Source organism: Hippocampus bargibanti, linkage group LG15 (assembly GCF_051943395.1).
Source record: "Hippocampus bargibanti isolate YZ-2025 linkage group LG15, ASM5194339v1, whole genome shotgun sequence".
In the NCBI taxonomy this organism is placed as follows: Eukaryota; Metazoa; Chordata; class Actinopteri; order Syngnathiformes; family Syngnathidae; genus Hippocampus; species Hippocampus bargibanti.
In genome coordinates this window covers 4,651,406-4,671,791 of record NC_142748.1, presented here as the reverse complement: position 1 = coordinate 4,671,791, position 20,386 = coordinate 4,651,406, and the positions used below count along the sequence as shown (strand labels likewise).

The following is a 20,386-nucleotide window of genomic DNA, read 5'->3' as shown; positions in this document are numbered from 1 at the left end:
AGTCAATTGAACGCACCACTTCGTGTGCAACTGGGGGTGTTTGAAAAGCGAGAATACAATCAATCAACATTAACATCTTGTTTTCTGCCAACTGTGTGCTATCTGTATCGTTCCGGATATTTTTATTTCGCAGGCGCAGACAACCACTTCCGGGTAAGAGTTAAACTTCCGCAGTGGAGTAGTTAGCAAAGCAGTTCGAGCTAAATCTGCACAAGCTTGACTTCAGTACCAGGAGAAACAGTAACGTTGTTAAATGAGACGACATTAAAAATCGTTGCAGGTTTGATACCAACCCGCATGCATTCCATCGTAGGTAAATTTCTGTTGTCAGTTTGCAGAGACTACCTCGTTCTTTAACGACAAGTTTGCTAACATCATGCTAGCTCAGCCTTAAAGGTAAGGTAGCCTAGTTTTTGGAAGGGGTCAACTCATGCATTTTGCATGTTATTAAAAGCCCAAAAGCTAAAAATGAGCAGTGTCTTCCACAGATTCTGCGGCCCCAATGTCGTGTACGACCAGCGCTGTGGAGTGGGACGAGTCCTCCGGGCAGGTTGTGATCATAGAAGGCTGCTTGCCTGCAGACAACATCGAGACAGCAGGTTAAATGCATTTTGCATCCGTTACATTTTACAGACTAAATGTTAATCATTGCGCCTTAATCCCATGTTTATTGCATTGGACGCTAGAGTATGTAAAATGCTAAATAAACTACGGATAGAACTAAGGGTCAAATGTTATGATGTAAAAATAGCTATGATTTTAGAACCTGAAGGTATTGTGTAATGTCACTTCAAAGCACCATGGTGTACTGTAGCACTCCTCTTCAAGGAAAGAGCAGCAAGCGTCTGTGAGCAGTGTTGTTGGATTATTACTTATTTTGTATTTACGTTCTCTCCATTTCACCTCTTAGCTATCCCACCAATCCAGAAGCTGCTGGTTGGTAATGGAGAGGCAGGAGAAGGCTTTTGTAAGGAAGAACATTTTAAAGCATATCCTTATATTGACTATCTAAACATAGGCATAATCACCTTTGTTTCTCTAACCCAGGCTGCGACGAATGTCTTGAGCTCTACCAAAACCAGAGCGAAGCCTTCAAGACTGGTGGCCCATCTTTTATCCTCGACTTTCCCATGAGCATAGGCGTCCCCGAGAGAGCCCTCTTAACGCTGCCCTATGGCCTGACGGTGGGCCGCTCCAGTATTCCTGGCGCAGGTGTTGGGGTCATAAATCACGGGCCTGCACTTTCCCCTGGTATGCATTTCGGACCGTTTGAGGGTGAAGCGACGAGCGTGGAGAATGCCATTGAAAGTGACTTTTCTTGGGAGGTACGTGGAGACGTTTTTAGCTTTATATCAATAAATGTTTACTCAATGCGGGCCACTACCATTGTACTGAATGCATATTGTATTGAATTTGCAGATTTACAAACAGCAAGGTACTTATGAGTACATCGATGCCTCTGCAGAATCTCTATCGAATTGGATGAGGTATTCTTTTCACAATATATTTAAAACACGTGGGAAAAGAATTATGGATAAAAACAGTTGGAATGTAAAATATTTGGGGGGAAAGAGTGTTTTTTTCTCATTTTTTGCAATTCACCTGTTAGAATTTTCTTGTTAAACTTGGGTTTTAGCATTTTGAATGAAGTGTTTTTTTCCCTCATAAAATACAACATGATATGTAAATTACAAATGTTCATTTAAAACAATCAGACCGGAGATCATTAATATTACATTCTCAATAAAATAAATGTTCAAATGTATTTCGGATCGTAAAATTACTTTTTAATTTATTTTGTCATTTGTATAATGTGACTTTTTTTTCTCCCCACTGTTTCAAAAATTCCCAATTTTTGATTGTAATTTTTTTCCATTGTTTTTGCTCTCCACCAGGTATGTCAAGCGTGCTCGCAGCAGGGATGAAAGCAATCTTGTGGCTGTACAATACAAAGGCAGCATCCTGTACCACTGCTGCCGTGACGTCAATGCCGGCGAAGAGTTACTGGTGTGGCCCAGCGGCAAGCTCCTTGCACGCTTCAGCGATGCATGGATGCAAATATGGATGAGCATGCTTCAGACTGCAGGTCCATTTTATTTTGAAATTCAAATAAAGATTGTACATATGCCTTAATAGTTATTTACTCGTTAAATGTTAGTTATTCCATTTTAAATTGCTGGGAAAATTGTTAATTTTAAAATAAACTACCAATTCAAAGTACTTTAAACATGTCTGATTAAAATTAAATTGGAATTACACGAGAAGAATATAAATATATTTATTACAATTTTAAATCACTATTTGTCAAGTTCTACATTACAATAAATGTGTGGATCGGTTAAAATCTGATATTATTTTTAACAGAAATTGAATATTGCTTTTGTTGTACAGGTCCCGTTTTATATCTGGTGATTATATTGAAAAAAACTATTGGAAAATGAACAGCAAAAGTTTTTTTTTTTTAATGTGAAATTGTACCTTAAATTAAATGTATAAAAAATAACTGGTTTCATGACTCAAGATATTTTATGGAAGTATATTTTTAAATGTATTAAAAAATGTAAAAAAATATTTTTGTTGCAGAGGGTATACTGCCTGCAACGTCTCAGGTCTTTGAGTGCGTCCACTGTCAGCTGACCTTCACCACCGAGGCCTTCCTCCAGCGCCACATTGACTCCTTCCACCCAAATCAACAGCTGAAATCCCATCCTGATGAAACAAACCCAGAAAATCCTTCCACCGATGCCGGGATCTCTACTCCCGCCCATAAGCTACTTCCACAAGACGCAGTCATGTTGATTTCCTGCTCCGACTGCGGTAAGAATTTCAAGCAGGCTTCACACCTGAAGAGACACAAACTGTGCGTGCACCGGAACAGGCGCCCTTACTGCTGCACGCTGTGCCGGCGTAGCTTCAGCCAAGCGTCTGGTTTGGTTCGACACCAGCTCGTTCACAGGAAGACAGAAAGGACACAAAAGGCGGAAAATGGTGACTCCCAAAACGAGGCTTCGAACAACACATTGGATGTAACGACAAGAGAGCAACCGAATGAGGTTGAGATAACAGCTGAGATGGGAGAGCAGGAAGAGGAGGAGCAACCCCACGTTTGCTCCGAGTGTGGCAAAACTGCCCGTAACCAAGCGTTCCTCAAGAAGCACAAAGCACTGGTGCACGAGAAGATTCGCCCGTATGTGTGCAGCCAGTGCAACCGCTGCTTTGGTCAGTGCAGTGACCTTACCCGTCACCTGCAGCGCCACCGCACACGCCGCGCAGGGCGCTCGAGGGGGCGCCCCATTTCCGGTGAGATGCCCTTTAGTTGCGGCGAGTGTTCGCTCGCCTTTTCTACCGTGGACCTCCTGCAGCTGCACATCAGCGCCAGTCATTCGGAAGATATCCCAGAGCAGAACGATTCTGATACCGTCCCGCAAACTCCGGAGGCGGCTGGCACGGGGCTTCCAAAACGACACGCCTCCAAATCCCCAATTTCCCCCATCGCCGAAATTATCGAAGGCAATGAGAAGCAAGCGAAACCAAAGTTCTTCTCTTGTAACCACTGCGATGAAAGCTACGCCGAGCCAGATGAGCTGCTGGCGCACGCGTGCAACCCGCAGCGCCACGTGTGCACCCTTTGCGGTAATATCTTCAGCCAGTCCGCCCTCCTGCGGCGTCACCAGCGGACGGTTCACCGGAGCCCGCCGCCGCACCGTTGCGAGCATTGCGGCAAGGTCTTCGTCGAATCGACGGGCCTGGAGCACCATCAGCGCGCAGACAACTGCAGGAAGTACCACTGCACCACCGAACTTTTCTCCTGTGACCACTGCCAGTTCTCCTTCACCGCTAAGAGCTTCCTGGCCAAGCACGTTCGCAGGCACCACCCGGCGGAGTACCTAGCTAGCAGCCTAACATATCAACCGGAGGAGGAACCGGACATCAGGGTGTTTACGTGCTCTCGCTGCCAGAACGGCTACACCGACGCCAAAGCTTTTAAAAGCCACTCGTGCTTCCAACAGATCAAGGTGCTCTACTGCGCCGACTGCGGCAAGGGCTTTGGTAATCACTACACCCTGAAACAGCACCGGCGCACGCACACGGGAGAGAAACCCTACAGTTGCCCGCATTGCGCCAAGGTCTTCGCCCACTCGAGCCAGCTCACCGTGCACCTGCGCACGCACACGGGAGAAAAACCTTACCTGTGCACCCACTGCGGCGAGAGCTTCCGGCAATCGGGCGACCTGAAGCGACACGAGCGCAAGCACACGGGCGTGCGGCCTTACAACTGCGAACAGTGTTGCAAGAGCTTCAGTCGCCCGCAGAGCCTCAAGGCGCATCACATGCTGCACATGGGACAGCGTATGTTTCCGTGCAACGCGTGCGGGAAAAGCTTTTCGAGGAATTATCACCTGCGCAGGCATCATCGCAAAATGCACAGCTAACAGAAGACATATTTAAACTCCACCTACCTTGTTTTGCATTCGCTTTTGTTTTTCGGTGAGAGGTCATCGGATATCCAAAAATTATTTAATTGCAGCAAGTTATGTATCTTTCACCCAGCAGCGCTAGCCGATATATATTTACATAAATCCACCTGGTTTATGCGCAATGTCATGTGACCTTATAACAGGGGTGTCAAAGTCATATTTTGCCACGGGCCACATTGTAGTTACGGTTTCACCTCGAGGGCCGTTATGAATTTGGGGAAACCATTCGACTGTTTCATCTCCTCCACATATTACATACAGAACGCACAATACATTCGCGAATAAATAGTTTTCAAATCTGAAGTCAAGAAAAATGACTTATTGTGGTTTACAGGCGAGGATTTGACATTTTGGTTTGGACTTTAGCAAGCATTATGGCACTTGGCATGCTTGATTTGCTTTTGTGGGCCGAATAAAATGATGTGGCGGGCCAGATTTGGCCCCCGGGCCTTGACTTTGACACCACTGCCTTATAACATGATCTCAACCTGATCACGCCGGTTGCTCAGTCACATTTAATAAATATCTTTGATTTCTGCAGATGCTATTCAATTTTATTTATATTTAAACACCCCCCCCAAAAAAAATAATAATCTAAAAATGCCATTTGTCTTGTTTTATCTAATTCTTACATTGCATAACCTCCATTTTGGTCTTGTGTTTGCCGTGAGATCTTTTTCCTGCTAAAAATCTCCGCTTGACAAAGTTCAAGGAACACGACCGCCATATTTTGCATAAAAAAAAAATCGAGTAGAATCGCATTTCATTCTGCTTGCCGCAGATAGGTGAGTTTCATCCTCGCTGACCTTCGCCATCAGGTAATTGTTCTATTCAATCCATTGTCTTGCACTCATTTACATTTTGAAAATGTACATTTTTTCATGCACTATCGTCAAAAAGGCAAATTCAAAAGCCCATTGTTACGAATATGCAAATATTTCATAAATGTAATACTCCCAGTAATTTTCTAGTTTTAACATGTGAAGTTGAATAAAAAAAAACACTTTGTCCACCACTGTTGACCATTTAATCCACAAAACACAATGCCAAGCATGTGCACTGTACAAGCCATATTATTAGTATTATTATTAGGAAAAAAATACTCACAGCCGTGCCTGTTTTTCTTCATTTTTTTTGTCATCTGGATATATTACTTAATTTTTACATAACACCATTTTCGCTCATGTCTGTTATAAATATGAAGTTAAAATTGAAGCTGATCTTTACCAAGATGATGGTTGCTGTTCTCTTTCCTTGTTATGTTGCAGCTGCTGGTTCCAGACTGTGAAATCTCCTTTGCTGGTACTGGCATCTCCGGTTAGTAGTCATCAATGAACAGAGTATGTATGAGTCTTACGAGTGTAAAAAAAAAAAGAATAATAATAAAATAAAATACACACAATAAACATTTTTTTAGGCAGCGGGTGGTTGCCTTGGTAACAATCAGTTCTGCTCTCCTGGCAATTGTTAATGTCACGTCAAATTTACAGCTAATTTCATCCTATTTTAGAGTTTACATGTGTTAAATATTTTGACACATATTCAAAATTATGGTTAACCCACTTCCATTCAGTAGCCACGTCTGTACACGCTGTAAAAAGTCACCAAACTAGAAAATAGGAAGTTGTTTTTGTTTGGCAATTGATATCAGGTGAGTTAAGGAGGAAGGGGGGCGACAGCGTGACATGTGACCAAAATACCCGATTCAGTGATGAGACCCTCTCCAGGTGTGAAAGATATGTTCAACATTGAGATTACCCTGCTGCTCCTTGTTGTGCTCTCCTTCTGCATTTTTATCCCTTCTTCTACCTCCCAAAGGTTTATTTTATAAAGGTTCCGATTTCAACTCTTCCACACGGCACTCCAGATCAGCCACCTGCAAGAATGCCATTAATTGGTCACGTGCAAACTCAAACAACAGGTGGGGCAATCTTTTACCATTGCAATTTTTTTAATGTTTATTTGTAGTTATGTTGTATTTCAGTTCATAATCAATGTAATTAGAATTACATTGTTTATGATGTGCAATGCATGTGCGCACGAGGCCGGTGTGCTGCGGATTTAAATTTTACTCTGGATTATAATTTGTCAACCATGTTGTTTTTAATTGGTGCAATGTTATCATGAATGACTACGATGAAAGTAAATGTCAAAATCAAGCAATTTTTTTGATCAGATTTACACCTGAAATCTATTGGCAGTGCATTTGGTGGAATTGCCATTTGAATTCCCCTTTGCAGACCACACGAGGGCGCAAGAGTCAACCATTCAGTATAACTACTTTCAGATTACAGTACTGTACCTCGTTTCTTATATTTTTAGAGCATCCGTAATGTCTTGTGTAGTGTGTTGTAGTTAATAGTAACTCTTTCAGCCATTGAATAAACAGTAGAAATTTAAGAGTGCCAATTTAGGATATTCTGACTGATAGTTTAACTCATTCACTGCCAGATGTGCAAAAAAATGTGTCCACTCCAGTGCCAGGGCTTTTGTCATTGTCATTTGAATTCCATGGCCCACAGAATATTGGGTTTCAGGACTACATAAACATTCAAAGCAGCGTAAGAAACCATAGACTTAATTATTTCATCAGAATAAGAGTTAATTCCTAAATTATATGGGTCTGGAGTTATATGATCTTAAAATGAGGGTCGATGTCCAAAATACAATGCAATACAGTACATACATATACGTGTATATAACGCTTTAACAATAGCTGAAGCTGGAACAAAACGCTAACATGGAAAAAAGGAAATGCTAACCCTTGTGGAAGGAAAAAAAAAAACATTGTCAGAAGCAATGGCCAGCGCTTTAACGGCACCCTAGCACGAAAAAAACAAAACCCGAACAAATTTGGGAATGGCGCTCTACATCACAATTTCAATTCACGAATAAATTTGTGAATGGCAGTGAATGAGTTAAGACACTTTTTGTGGCACCTATTCATTATTTTTTTAGTTATCAGCAATAAAACACAGGCTACTTTACTTGATTATGTGCATGCTATTTAGTTGTAACAGCAGTCGTCGTGCATTTTTTTAAACCACAGCTGGATCAATGTGGCTCCACATGACCTCCTGACCCCACCCCGCACCAATCCAGGCAGACCATAACACTCAACATGCACTTTTATTCTGACCCACACCCAATTGCAATGCATTTTTCTCTTTGTGTCATCTAGCTAACCAACCTGTTCCTGCAGCTGACACGATTCCTCTTTGAGAAGTGACGCTTCGGCTCCGACTTGCACGCATCGCTGCGTCTCCTTCTTCAAGTATTCAATTTCCCTGGAGAACAACCAAGGATGCATTATTTTTTTGTACAAAAGAAGAAAAATTGATCCACGCCGGTCTTACTTTTGCTGATATTCCTTAATGAGCCGCTTAGCTTTGCTGTACTTGCGCTCCAGCGCCTGATACTGCGCCTGCGTCTCCTTCAGGTGTTCGTCCACCGCCTGGCATAAGCTTTGGGCCTCCATCCAGTATCCCTCCAGCTTCTCCATGCGCTCCTTGTTCTCCTGCAGGGTTTGCTCCAGCTGCCCCTTGTCCATGCGCCAGCGTTGCTTATCCTGCTCGGCGTGGGACAGCTGTGAGGGCAAAAAAAAAAAATCCTTACCAAGAAATAAAAACTGCATTGGAGTGGAACTGAGATGTTTTAGCGAATAAATCCAGCGTACCTTCCTCTTCAACTGCTGGATCTCTGCCTGAGTCACGGCGTGCTTAATTTGGAGCTGAATGGGAAAGCATCAAGTAAGAGCATATACACTGTCGGCCATTTGAACAGTGTTTTGTTTATCATTGTGCAAAGCGGCAGTTTATATTATTATTTAGCCTCTCATTAACACATTCACAAATTGAAAATATGATGTAGAGCGCCATTCCAGAATGTGTGGTTTTTTTTTTATAATGCTTTGGTGTCGATAAAGCGTTGGCCATGGCCTCTGGCATTTTTTTCCCACAAGGGGGCAACATTTCCCTTTTTTCCATATTAGCGCTTTGTTCCATCCAGCTTCAGCTGTTGTTAAAGCGCTATTTAAACCAATATGTATGCATTGCATTGTAGTTTGTGTAGCCCCCATTTCAAGCTCATATAACTCCAGTCCCATACAATTTAGGAATTAACGTTTTTTTCTGATGAAATAAGAGAGTCTAAGGTTTCTATCACTACATTTAATGTTTATGTAGTCCAAAAACTCATTATTCTGTGGGTCCTGGAATTCAAGTGACAATGACAAAAACCCTGGCATTGGAGTGGCCACATTTTTGCACATTAATAATACATTTCATTTATTTCAAAACTCTCAAGGACACTTTACAGTCACATATTTTTTCTGCGGGTGAGCAGCGGCAGCCACACGCGCCAGCGTTCACTCAACCCGGAAGTAACAGTAAAAAAAAAGAACTAAATTAAATAAATAATATGAATACATTTACATTTACAATTCATTCTTCAGCACTTTCTGTACCCTCTTTGTGACATGAAACATTGTTTGGAGTTGGGGATTACTTTTCGTCCTGTTTTTGGTGAAAAGTGGTAACAATTACAAATCGGATAGATGACCTATTGTGTTCGTTATGCGTGTTGTGGACATTTAATCTGGATTCAATTGTGCATGGTAGTTCTTTTCAGGAATAATTGACAAGTAGTCATCGGTCACACGCACCTCTTTGTATTTATGAGCCAGTTTCTCCGGATCGGTCTCCAGCGGCGACAGATCCTCGTTCTCCGCCAGGTCAAACACTTCAATGGCGCCCGTGTACTGCGGACTGATGTCTTCGTCCTCGTCGTCCTCTTCATCTGTGCCGTATTCGCCGCCCTGCAGAATAAGAGAGTGGTGACAATTTAGCAATACGGTACACAGCCAATAGACGGTGCAAAAACACCTTTTTTATTCGACTTCATTGCCTCAATGTAATGTCTTCCACCCTCTTTTTTTTAATGCTTTTCAAGAACCACCCTCTCTCGATGAATGGAGCCACTTCCCGTCATTGTCGCCAATGGAAAAGGTCATTTCCGCGCACGTGCCCCACCGAAGCAACCGTTTGAGGGCTACAACGTGAATCCAAGAACCCATTTTGCAGTCATCCTGTTACCATGGCGATGACAAGTGAGGTATGTCACGCAAAAGGCCGTTTCGAATCGTTTGGTGAGTTATTTCATCTGACAATCCCGATTTTAAACACCAGGTTGCATTTTTTTTTTTTTTTTTTTTGTTGGATGACTTTCATCCTTCAACATACACCCGAATGCATCATTCTCAAAGTGGAAGTAATTCTGGCTAAATATTGATGAGACAGGGGGTTGCTGAGAATTATGGATTACTCAGCGTTTCCCCCAGCACAGCACGACCGCAACCCTGCCACACATTCCACAATTACAAGCCGTGCACTTTTATTCCACCCCCCCAAAAAAAAAGGACAGACCTCATGCTCTTCCATATACTGGTTGTAACGCTGTTCCAGCATCTCCCGCTGCCAGCGTTCCTGTTCCAGCGTCTGCTGAATGAGCTGCGCCACCTCGCTCTGCTCACCTGGCTTTTCACGCCCGATGAAGAACCTGCACAGTTCAAAATCATTACAACGTCAGTAATAACACTCGAATTGCTTTAAAATCAGGAAGGTCCTGACAAAACATTATGAGGACAAAAATACATGTGTAGTTGTTTTTAGGCCTAGATTCATCATATTATGTCAAATATTGACAAAATAAGAAGCTGTAGCGCCTATTTAGTACCGAGAATGGTTTCAATTCCAAGCGCCTTGGTAATTTTACGTGAAATGATCTGTGAAGCGCTTACATAGTTACAAATGCAGCTGTTGTCAAGATGTAAAAGCGACCCACAAAATGGCTGCTTCAAGACAAACTGATATTTGCTGTCTTTTTGACACTTGTTTTGGAGTATATTGTACTCAATAATAATAATACATTTCATTTACAAGCTCTTTTCAAAACTCTCAAGGTCACTTTTCAGTCATAGGATAAGTTTTTCTGTGGGTGAGCAGTGTCAGCCATATGTGCCAGCGTTCACCCAACCCGGAAGTAACTCAAATAGATAGGAAGCTAGATAGCTAATAGATAACCAATAGCTTGCTAGCTCTATAGCTAGCCAGCTAGATAGCTATATTACTTATAGATACCCAGCTAATAGATAGCAAATAGACACATCATTATAGACACGGCGACTCAGTTTTCGGTTGCAAAGTCCAACTAAACTGAATTTTCCAACATTTTATGGGTGGGTTTTAAGGCAAGTCATTACAATTTGTCGCCATTCTTCTAGGAAATGATGAAAAAAAATTATATAATGCAAGTTACTCATACTGTATGTCGAGTGGTTTAAATTTGGTAGCAGTCCCACAAAACCCATCGAGGATGCATTTTTCTCTGAAGAATTGTTGGGAGTTAATTGCCACGTAACCCTAAAATGGCGACTGCGAAGCAAAGTGACAGACTTCCTGAGTCTTTTTTTTTTCTTTAATTTATTTTTTGGACGCGCTTGTGATTTTCAAAACATTTCAAAGGAGGGCTTTATGTTTTGAATCGGTTAAGCTCTCTATATGCCAAGTGATTTGGCCTTAGAAGAATAACAAAAATAGGGTGGAAAAAAAGGAGAAATTTCAATTATTCATCCTCTTTCTCTTTCAGCTCAGTCCATTACAGCGACTACAAAGCGAACAAAAACTCTTTAATTAAAGAGCAGCTTGAAGACGGCGTGAATCGTGAAGCCTTTCAATTTTCAAGTAATTAAATGTGAAAACTTTGTGTGTGTGTGTGTGTGTGTGTGTGTGTGTGTGTGTGTGTGTTTATGCTTATCCATAATGCATGAGCTGCCTGTGTTAGTTATTTGTAACTATCGTTTGTGACTATATATTTGAATGTGTCATTTGTCATCTTACTTGACCGTTCCCGACGTGTTCCTTAACACAGAGGCGGCAAAATTCTGGGTGACCCCCACCAAACTTGTCCCATCCACCTCCACGATCAAATCGTTCACCTGGATCCTGCACGCAACACCACAACGAACGATGTCACCATCTACCACCACTTCCTGTAGGTATACTTTTATCTAATAGATTGTACGCAGCATCACTAAGGACACTGAGCGTAACTGATTCTTTGAGGTGGCACGGGAACTACGCACCTGCCGTCACGATGCGCCGCTCCCCCCTCAGTAACAGTTTTGACGAAGATGCCAAGCTTTTCCAGGCCCATGTCGGCCCCCGCGCCCATCCCGATGATGCTGATGCCCAGCCCGTCCTCATCTGGCAGTCAAAAGAAGCGGACTTTGTTGAAAGGTATGCTGCTAATTATTAAATCTGAGTCATATTTATCCACATTATTATTGTCATTGTTTTTTTTTACTCACTCATATGATTATTTGATTACATTTTTATGGTACTTATTAGCAATTTGTCATTTTACACAAATAGAATGAAATAAAGATGTGAGATTAACGTTGTATTTTAAGGCAAATAGATCTGATGAGGTTAAAGTTGTTAAAAAAACAGGCAGATATACTGCAAGAAATGTTTTGAGGGAAATTATAAGAATTTTATGACTAGTTTTGAAAGGTGCTTATAAATGAAATGTATTATTATTATTATAGTCACATATTTTTGAGCTTCCACCAGTCTTGTTGTCTTTGGGCGAAACTCGAAAGTATAAAAAGATTATAGTTATTTTATGAAAGAAAATGAAACAATGTTCTGGGCATAGTTTATTTTTTATTTATGTATGTATGTATTTATTCATTTATGTATTTATTTATTTATTGAGCGAAATTTCAAAGAATGAAATGATGATAGTTATTATGAGAGAAAATGAAACACTCTTCCGGGCATTATTTATGTATGTATTTTTTTGTATTGATGTTTTTTAATTATGTTTTTGTTTTTATTTATTTATTTAGCAAAACTTTAAAGAATTAAATATAGTTATGAGAGAAAATGAATCACTCTTCCCGGCATTATTTATGTATTTATTTTTTTATTTATGTATTTATTTGTTTTTATTTATTGGTTTTATGTAGGTGTTTATTTATTTAATTTATTTAGTTATTTATTTGACTATTTGTTTATTAGCTTATTTATTTATTTACTTGTTTAATTTCGGATTATTTATTCATTTATTTAATACGAAGTCTTAATCTCTGTCATACTGTTGAAAGAATGAAAAAAATGATTCCTTTTTTACTTGAGAAATGACTACTGATGGTTTTAAGAAAGAAGAGATGTGAACAGAAAGCTTTTCAGTCACACATAGCGAGCATCTTTATATGATGGCCCATGTTTGCACTTATAAAAATAGTCTTCTTATAAATATATGTATAGCGCTACATGTTAAAGTGATGTTGGAGGTCAGGCTCCTTGAGGAAGGCCCTGCGAAGGCCACACTATTGGGAACAGAGATGTGTGTGGAATGCTGACTGCTTACCTTTCTCCAGCTCCACGGGGAACAGATCCAACCGCTCCACCCTCTTCTCCAGCTCATACTCGGCGGATGCCGCCATCGGGTCCACGTCCTCGTTGCGCCTGTCGTAGTCCTCGTTGGGGTAGGTGGCGAACACCTGCGTGGCACGTAAACATCCTGCGATTTAGATTCAATTTAGACTGCTTGAGCTTGTATCACCAAGTTCTTCTCAGTGGCATTATTTTACATACTGTAGATGTGACCAAAAAAAAGTGGTGGAAGGGAATCACAGGTTATCGCACAGATTATGGATCTTTAGAACCCGTCAATGTATGGGAAAAGTAAATGTCGCCTCATAGGTCATTTTAACTCATTCACTGCCTGACATATGCAAAAATGTGTCCACTTCAGTGCCAGTTTTTGTCATTGTCACTCGAAATTCAGGCAGGACCCACAGAATATTGAATTTTAGGACTACATAAACATTCAGTACAGCGTTAGAAACCTTAGACTGTCTTCTTCCATCAGGAAAAATAGAGTTATTGCTCCAATTATATGGGTCTGAAGTTATATGAGCTTGAAATGAGGGTGGGTGTCCAAAATAAAATGCAATACATACACATTGATTTATATTGTGCTTGAACAACAGCTGAAGCTGGGAAAAAACACTAACATTGACAAAAGGGAAATCCTGCCCCCTTGTGAAAAAGAAAAAAAACATTTCCAGATGCCATGCCCAGCGCTTTATCGGCACCCAAGCATAAAAAAAACAAAAATATCGGCAATGGCGCTCCATGTCATATTTTAGATTCTGAATACATTCGGAAATGGCAGTGAATGAGTTAAAAGTGCACGTTGGTCAGATGAGGTCAAAAGCTGCTTCGAAAAAACACAGAGGAGACAACTACTTCTTTTTAAAAGCATGGTCGTTTACGTAAACACCTCCGGCATACTAATGGGGGACTCCTGCTGCTCGACACTCACACACACTGAAGGTGATTATGCATGCAGCACCTCACACGGCAGTCGAGTCACACCGACAAGAGCGCTGGTGATTAGGTGGAATCCTAATTTTTTTCCCCTCAACAAACATTTTCTTCTCACTCCGGAACATTTTCACACTTTAGTGTTCACTTTGTTTGCGCATCTCCCTCTCATGTTTGCCGTTGCATAGCTTTTCTTCTTCTCCATAGCAACGCTTTGCAAGTTCATCAATTTGACACCCCCCCCACCCCCCGCCCACACCAATGATTCTCCTTTCAGAGATTTACAGTATGATTGTATTTGCATGCATCACTGAACACTCAATGGGGCTTTGCTTCTTCATTTAAATTTCCCCCTTAACCTCAAGAAAAGCCTCTGACGGAATGCGTTGAGGTGTGCATTTCTCAATACTTCATACAGTGCCCTAAATCCACACTTGATGTGTGCAGAAACCCATTTGACGTGATGTCGTTTAGAAATGATGTAAATAAAAATTCAATTATAATCCGAGACCGGAAAAATTGACTTTTATTTTCATTTAAATTGCCAAATATTTAGCATTTAGGGTCACTAATAATTTTGATCCAAGTAAAGCCACAATGGGCAGACATTTCCTGAGATTTTTGATTTAGGTTACCTTTGTATTTAGCGGGATTAGACGCATGCGGATTACACGCACGCGTACGCACAATACATCAATAACATTCATCCATTCAGTGATCTTGTGGCTGGAGGCGTTTTGATTCAAGATGTTACTCATGCGCTAATGGTTTAGTACCTTTGCGTGATATGCATCTGACATACATCATCACACTTTCACCTCAGACATGTTGTTGTGCGTCAAAGACAAAACAGTGGGATTAGAGGATGCTGCTGGTAAGGGGCGGGGGTGCGTGTGCCAAAGAAGGGCGCCGTTCCAGTTGTGACAGATAGTAGGTCAGCGGAGCCAACAGATGGCCAGGAAACTCCCTCCTCCCGACCTCCAACCACCACTACCCCTCCCTCTGCGGCGTGGCATGTCCTAGAAATGCAGCTAGCCACCGACGCTAACCAGCTGAGTGTGCGGATGTGTCGCTAAAGACTCTTAATGGCATGCAAATGACAAGCAACAATTGAATTTATATGACAAAGCGACATCAAAATAGGTCTGAAGGGCTACAACCCCCCCTCTATGATGTGACACTGCCCCCTTTGAACAACTTGCTGTGGTTATTACTGGGCGTTTTGTAATTAAGTCCTAATCTTCTGTATCTAAAGTCACAATTTTTAAAGAAAAATAAGCGTATCGTAGTGTTAACGTGGTGATTGAAGATATGATTGCTGCATCTCAGAGATTTTTTTACCTGTTCTGCGTGCTAAAAGTTGAGATGCAAACGCTGTATGAAGCAGATAAACAACTCATCAGTGAAAAAAGGGTTAATTGCCACGCCTAGTTAGCATCGGCTGTCAAACTAAACATAGAACAAAGAGAATGAACATATGCATGTTTTAAAACAACCGCATATCTGCCATAGATAAGCTCACAAATAGCATCGGTTTATTCTATCCTTTTAAGAGGGGAGCACAAATGGTGGTGCAACACATGTAAACATATAATATCGCAGCATAGACCAGCATATAGTTTTCAATCCTGATTTCTTCCTGAGGACTACTTTGATCAGTCCGTCATTGTCAACCTCTGAAAGCACCAATTCGATTTTTTTTTTCCCGCTTGTCTGCAAGAAATTAATCACTCCACAATCCAACTATGTCGGACGTCGTCACCAATGCAGTCGAGAATCTGGGCTTAATCCACTGCCCAGATGTAGAACACGCAGATAGAATAATGGTCAACTGCGTGGCTGCATGGCATCCGCGTTCATCTGTTTTGGCAGGCCAGCCGTTGGTCAGCGGGCTTGTGGCGGCTTATAGCGATGACCTCGTGAGAGCGATGTGGCAGCAGAATAACAAGGTCAACCACAGAGGCCGTTATTATACAGCTACCCTGATAGCAGACAATGGCTAAAATGTATTTTACATGGGAAAAGACTGTCACATTTCACACAGAACCCAGCAAAATGGGTGATTGCCTTGTCGGATTTTGCGAATGATGTCATATGGATGTGAAACTTGCTAATGGAAAAGAGGGGTCAGCATATCTATCGCTAGTAGCCCCTTTAATGCAGTTTTTGTCAATTTGGCGTGTCGTGGATGTAGCTATCGCATTTTCATTACACACCGAAATCACATAAATGTCCTGTCATGATTATTCTAAACATTTTTCATTAAGTTTTCCAAGTCTTCCATTCTTTTGCAGTTCCGCAGTAATGTGGAGGTGTAGTATGTATGTGTTTGTGTGTTGCATGCCCGTGTTGCGTGTCTACCGTCAGCCAACTTATGTAACAACTCTTTTGTCTCAAGGACACTTTCCAATCACAGGATAAGACCATAAACGTTTAACTGCAAGCTATTGTATTTTTGAAAATGGAATATATATTAGTTAGAATTGGAAAAAATAGAATACTGTGTAGCTTAAGCCATAATGCTTATTATTATTATTGTTATTATTATTGTACAAAGACATGGCTTTGCTAGTCAGGACAGCGCCACGCCAAATCAACCACAAAACAGTGTTGTCATCCAGCAAGGAGTCAACATGAAGCCAAAGCAAAACGAGAAGTTAGTGGTGGCGCTTCTATTTTTATAAAAGGGCAGTAAAAGCAGCGTGATGACGGCGAACCATAAAAGAATAAGAAAATTGTGTGTGAACGCAAACATACTAACCCTTTCATCCCCAAAATGTCTTTTTTTTTCAACCCTAGCCCCCTTCAACTCATAAGTGACTAACTGCTATCACAGCAAAAAAAAAACCCCAATTGTGGCTGCCGCTGACAGGAAGTGGGTGCTAAAAATGGCTATTTCCTGTTTGGCAAGCGAATGAGACTTTGCAACGCTAAACGCGGACACGTGACATTTTAGTGTCATTATAGCCTCCCACTTTTGTTGCTCCCCTACCCCAACCCCTTGACCCTGATGCTCTTTGACAGCCTCCCGCACCCCCTGCACACATTACATCAATCTCCATTACAAAAGTCTCTGTGAGTTACTGTGTGAATTAAAAGGGTTTCCTACCCCCACTCTCATCAAAAGGCATTTCAGGGTCAACATCGACTTGTCAATCAAATATTTAAAAACATATTCATATTAACTCATTCACTGGCATTCACGAATTTATTCGGGAGTTGAAAATATGACGTAGAGGACCATTGCCGAATTTGTTTCGGGTTTGGTCTTTTCATGCTTGGATGCCGATAAAGCGCTGGTCAGACCTCTGGCAATTTTTTCCTTCCACAAGGGGGCAGCATTTACCTTTTTTTCCATGTTAGCGCTTTGTTCCAGCTTCAAATGTTGTTAAAGCGCGACATAAACCAATATGTATGTATTGCATTGTATTTTGGACAGCCCTCATTTCAAGCTCATATAACTTCAGACAGATATTATGTAGGAATTAACTATGTTTTTCTGATGAAAAAAGAGAGTCTAAGGTTTGTAACGCTGTATTAAATGTTTATGTGGTCAGAAAATTCAATATTCTCTGGGTCCTGCAATTTGAGTGACAATCACAACAACCCTGTCACTGGAGTGGACACATTTTTGCACATCTGTCACTGAAGGAGTTACATTTTTTTATTAATATATTTTTTTATCTCAAGATAAATTCCTTACCAACTAATTTTTTGACAAGATCGCATCACAATACGCTAGCGCTTTAGCCACAGCTGCGTAGCTAAGACCACCTTAGCATGGAATGGAATACAGTAAAGTCTCGTTATATCGATATCGGATATATCGATAGGCCCGGTTATATCGATACTACAGTAAAGTCTCGTTATATCGATATCCAAGGGAGTCCGAAAAAATATCGATATAACCGGGACTATCGATATATCCGACCCTGTTTGCATGTAATTTTCTCCGTGCGTGCATAGAAATAGTATCGATATAACGGGACTATCGATATATCCGATATCGATATAACGAGACTTTACTGTATTTCTATGCACGCACTGAGAAAATTACATGCAAACAGGGTCGGATATATCGATAGTCCCGGTTATATCGATAATTTTTCGGACTCCCTTGAATATCGATATAACGAGACTTTACTGTATTTTGCTTGCACCAAGCAGAGCTCCCATCACCTCCACTTCTTTCTTGCATTTGAATGACAACACCTGCAGCATTTTTAACACCTTGCGTGGCGCTACGACGGGTGTATAACGTGTGACGTCCAACAGTGGAACCCTGAGGATGTGAGTGACCCTAAAATTGAGCTTTTGGAGGGCAAATGTATCACACTCTGTCACATGGTAACTAGGCAGGGTTACCCCCACCAAGGCCAGATGAGTTTAAGGACCATGTTGGACAGATCAGAACTTCTTCTGCTGATGATCTGATCATTGTTTTGGAACTGGGAAACATCTAAAACATGGAAGGTAGCAGCCCTTGAGGACCAGAATCAGAGATCAATAACTGAAGAGAAAATCATGGACTCACCTTTATGGGTTCGGTACTGAAGCGGATTTTCCTGGACGGGGGCGGTTCCTCCTCTGTGGGAAGCCCAGCGATCTCGACACAACTGGACTCGGCCTCGTAGCGGTCATCGTCCTCCTCTTCGCTATCTCCGCCGTCCCTCAGCGTCCGGGCGTCCTCGCCCACCACTTTCAGCCCCGTAGAAGTTGCATCTCCGTTCTCAAAGTGCGCCGCCATGCTGGACTCATCAAGATGCTCGGCTTTGGCCTCCACGCCAGCATCGGATACGGTCTTGGCTCTGTGTTGCTCTGATTTTTGCCCCCCGTTGATAGTCTCGGTCAAACTGCACCCCCGGCGGTCCTGCTGACCGGCAAAGTCATCCCCTTGATTGCCGGATGCAGAGACGTTTGCCCTTTTAGTGATTATTTTGGAGTTCAACACGCCCACCTTGGCACTAACCCCTCTGGAGGGCAACGGCGGCGTCGATGAGAGCCGGTTTAGGTTATTCCGAAGCTCGGCTGCCCGTTCAAAAACAGCACTGAGCTGGCTGACGGTAGGGGACACGGCCTCGCTAGCGTCCAGGCTGTCCAGGGACTCTGTGCTGCCGTTAAAGCGAGCCATCATGTCTAGCCTACCCTCCTGCAGACCTGGGGTCTTGTCTGCTTTGAGGAGAACCCTGGTGGTGGCCAGCTTCTCTTGCTGCTGCTGTTGCTCGAAAATGCGGCGAGTCTCTTGCAGCTTGGAGTAACTGGGCGAGGACGCTCGCTGATGTCCATTCTCGGGCTTGGTGTCAAACTTGCTAACGCGTTCAGACACCGTGGAACCGAGCTTGAGCAGAGCGCTATGGTCCACGTTCTCATTCAGGCTACCCGCCCTGGGGAGGGAGAGGCGGACAGCTTTGTCGCCTCCCTTGGCGCCCTCCTCCGTCTCTGCGTCGACCGTGGTGGTCTGCAGCTGCTGGAACATGTTCTTGATGCGGTGGACGTTAGAACCGTACCGACGACCCCGCGGGCCGTCTTGCACGTCTCCATTGAGTGTGTTGTCGGTGACGGGTTTGAGGGCCTGCATCCCCGCCTCATAGGCGCTCCTGTGTGGGGATGGGCTCCTGAGCGTGGAGCCGGCGCTCTTGGGGGTGGGTTCCGTCTTCATCATGGTGACTCGCTCACGCGTCGTCGCGACGGATGCTCTGCGACGGCATGTCTTCCCTCGCCTCCTCTGGCAAAGCTGTCTTATCTATGCGCCGCGCGGTCGGCTGATGCGTGCAGGCTAGCGGGGGGCGTGTGGATGGAGACAAAAACAACAGATCGCATGAAAGGGCCTGCATGCACCTCGCCTGCAGCTATGGAGAAGAGTGGGCACGATGCATCTGTCAGTTAGCGTGCGCGAAATTGCAATGGGGACGCTTACGAGTGTGACGCGATTGTGGAAATGACAAGTGGATGTAGAAAGTAGAACGGCGACGAGATACGGCGGCTTTAGCGAGGCCGACGGCAGATTGCTTACATTTTAATCCCTTTTTAAAGGCAGCATCATTTCGATCCCCCTCATGCGGCGAGAAGCAGATTTCTGACTGATTCTCCTCCGTGAGCGCAGAGCCGCTGATGGGCGGAGGAGAGTCATCCGCTGGGTCCTAGCGCTGATACATAAACACACGTATAATATTCTTATTATTATTTCAATCAAAGCTGTCAAAATGGCACTCGTTTGAAAGCTATCAATTGTGAAATGTGTGAAACTGAACGCCATTTGAATATTGTGCTTATAGAAGGCGACCAAAATAACCAACTTCACCGTAAAAGGTCGTAATTATCTTTTTTGCCTGTAGAGGACAATGTTGCCCAGATTTTTGCAAGCGTGATGATTGTTTTGTTACTCAGACACAAAAATATTCATATTTTATTGTTCTTCCATTGCTATAAAAGTTTCTGAACTATTCAAATTGTCGCCAATTATTTTTTTTCCTTAAACCTGTAGTCTCATTCTCAATCATATTACATTAGATG

At 42.5% G+C, this 20,386-nt stretch overlaps 2 protein-coding genes across 5 annotated transcripts; one reads left to right on the top strand and one right to left on the bottom strand.

Annotated features, from left to right (window-relative positions):
- The first annotated feature begins 161 nt into the window (after positions 1 to 161).
- On the top strand, positions 162 to 5,954 carry LOC148887181 (histone-lysine N-methyltransferase PRDM9-like). Of its 2 annotated transcripts, none has more exons than XM_089015791.1 (7): positions 162 to 396; positions 489 to 599; positions 911 to 967; positions 1,048 to 1,325; positions 1,420 to 1,487; positions 1,896 to 2,086; positions 2,584 to 5,954. In XM_089015791.1, exons 2-7 carry the CDS (start codon positions 503 to 505, stop codon positions 4,431 to 4,433), a joined length of 2,541 nt encoding a protein of 846 aa, XP_088871917.1. In that variant the 5' UTR covers positions 162 to 396; positions 489 to 502; the 3' UTR covers positions 4,434 to 5,954. The 2 variants fall into 2 exon arrangements, with proteins under 2 accessions (XP_088871917.1, XP_088871918.1); XM_089015792.1 differs by having other exon boundaries at positions 477 to 599.
- Positions 5,492 to 20,011, bottom strand: LOC148887180 (neurabin-2-like). 3 transcript variants are annotated; one of them, XM_089015794.1, is made up of 11 exons: positions 19,887 to 20,011; positions 18,408 to 19,649; positions 12,912 to 13,044; positions 11,620 to 11,740; positions 11,375 to 11,479; positions 9,902 to 10,034; positions 9,142 to 9,294; positions 8,155 to 8,208; positions 7,835 to 8,064; positions 7,669 to 7,765; positions 5,492 to 6,354 (listed from the first exon to the last, which is right to left on the bottom strand). In XM_089015794.1, exons 2-11 carry the CDS (start codon positions 19,533 to 19,535, stop codon positions 6,304 to 6,306), a joined length of 2,205 nt encoding a protein of 734 aa, XP_088871920.1. In that variant the 5' UTR covers positions 19,536 to 19,649; positions 19,887 to 20,011; the 3' UTR covers positions 5,492 to 6,303. The 3 variants fall into 3 exon arrangements, with proteins under 3 accessions (XP_088871920.1, XP_088871921.1, XP_088871919.1); XM_089015795.1 differs by having other exon boundaries at positions 18,408 to 19,722; positions 19,887 to 19,979; XM_089015793.1 differs by having other exon boundaries at positions 18,408 to 19,946.
- Between the last annotated feature and the right edge of the window lie 375 nt (positions 20,012 to 20,386).

Bases quoted from the DNA above. Each gene is read 5' to 3' on its own strand.
- LOC148887181 (XM_089015791.1), top strand. From the start codon at position 503: ATGTCGTGTACGACCAGCGCTGTGGAGTGGGACGAGTCCTCCGGGCAG. The intron at 600-910 runs GTTAAATGCATT...TTCACCTCTTAG, and splicing joins AGACAACATCGAGACAGCAG to CTATCCCACCAATCCAGAAG. The intron at 968-1,047 runs GTAAGGAAGAAC...TCTCTAACCCAG, and splicing joins AGAGGCAGGAGAAGGCTTTT to GCTGCGACGAATGTCTTGAG.
- LOC148887180 (XM_089015794.1), bottom strand. From the start codon at position 19,535: ATGATGAAGACGGAACCCACCCCCAAGAGCGCCGGCTCCACGCTCAGG. The intron at 10,035-11,374 runs GTAAGATGACAA...TGAACTGTGCAG, and splicing joins AACACGTCGGGAACGGTCAA to GTTCTTCATCGGGCGTGAAA. The intron at 8,065-8,154 runs GTACGCTGGATT...TTGCCCTCACAG, and splicing joins TCCAGCAGTTGAAGAGGAAG to CTGTCCCACGCCGAGCAGGA.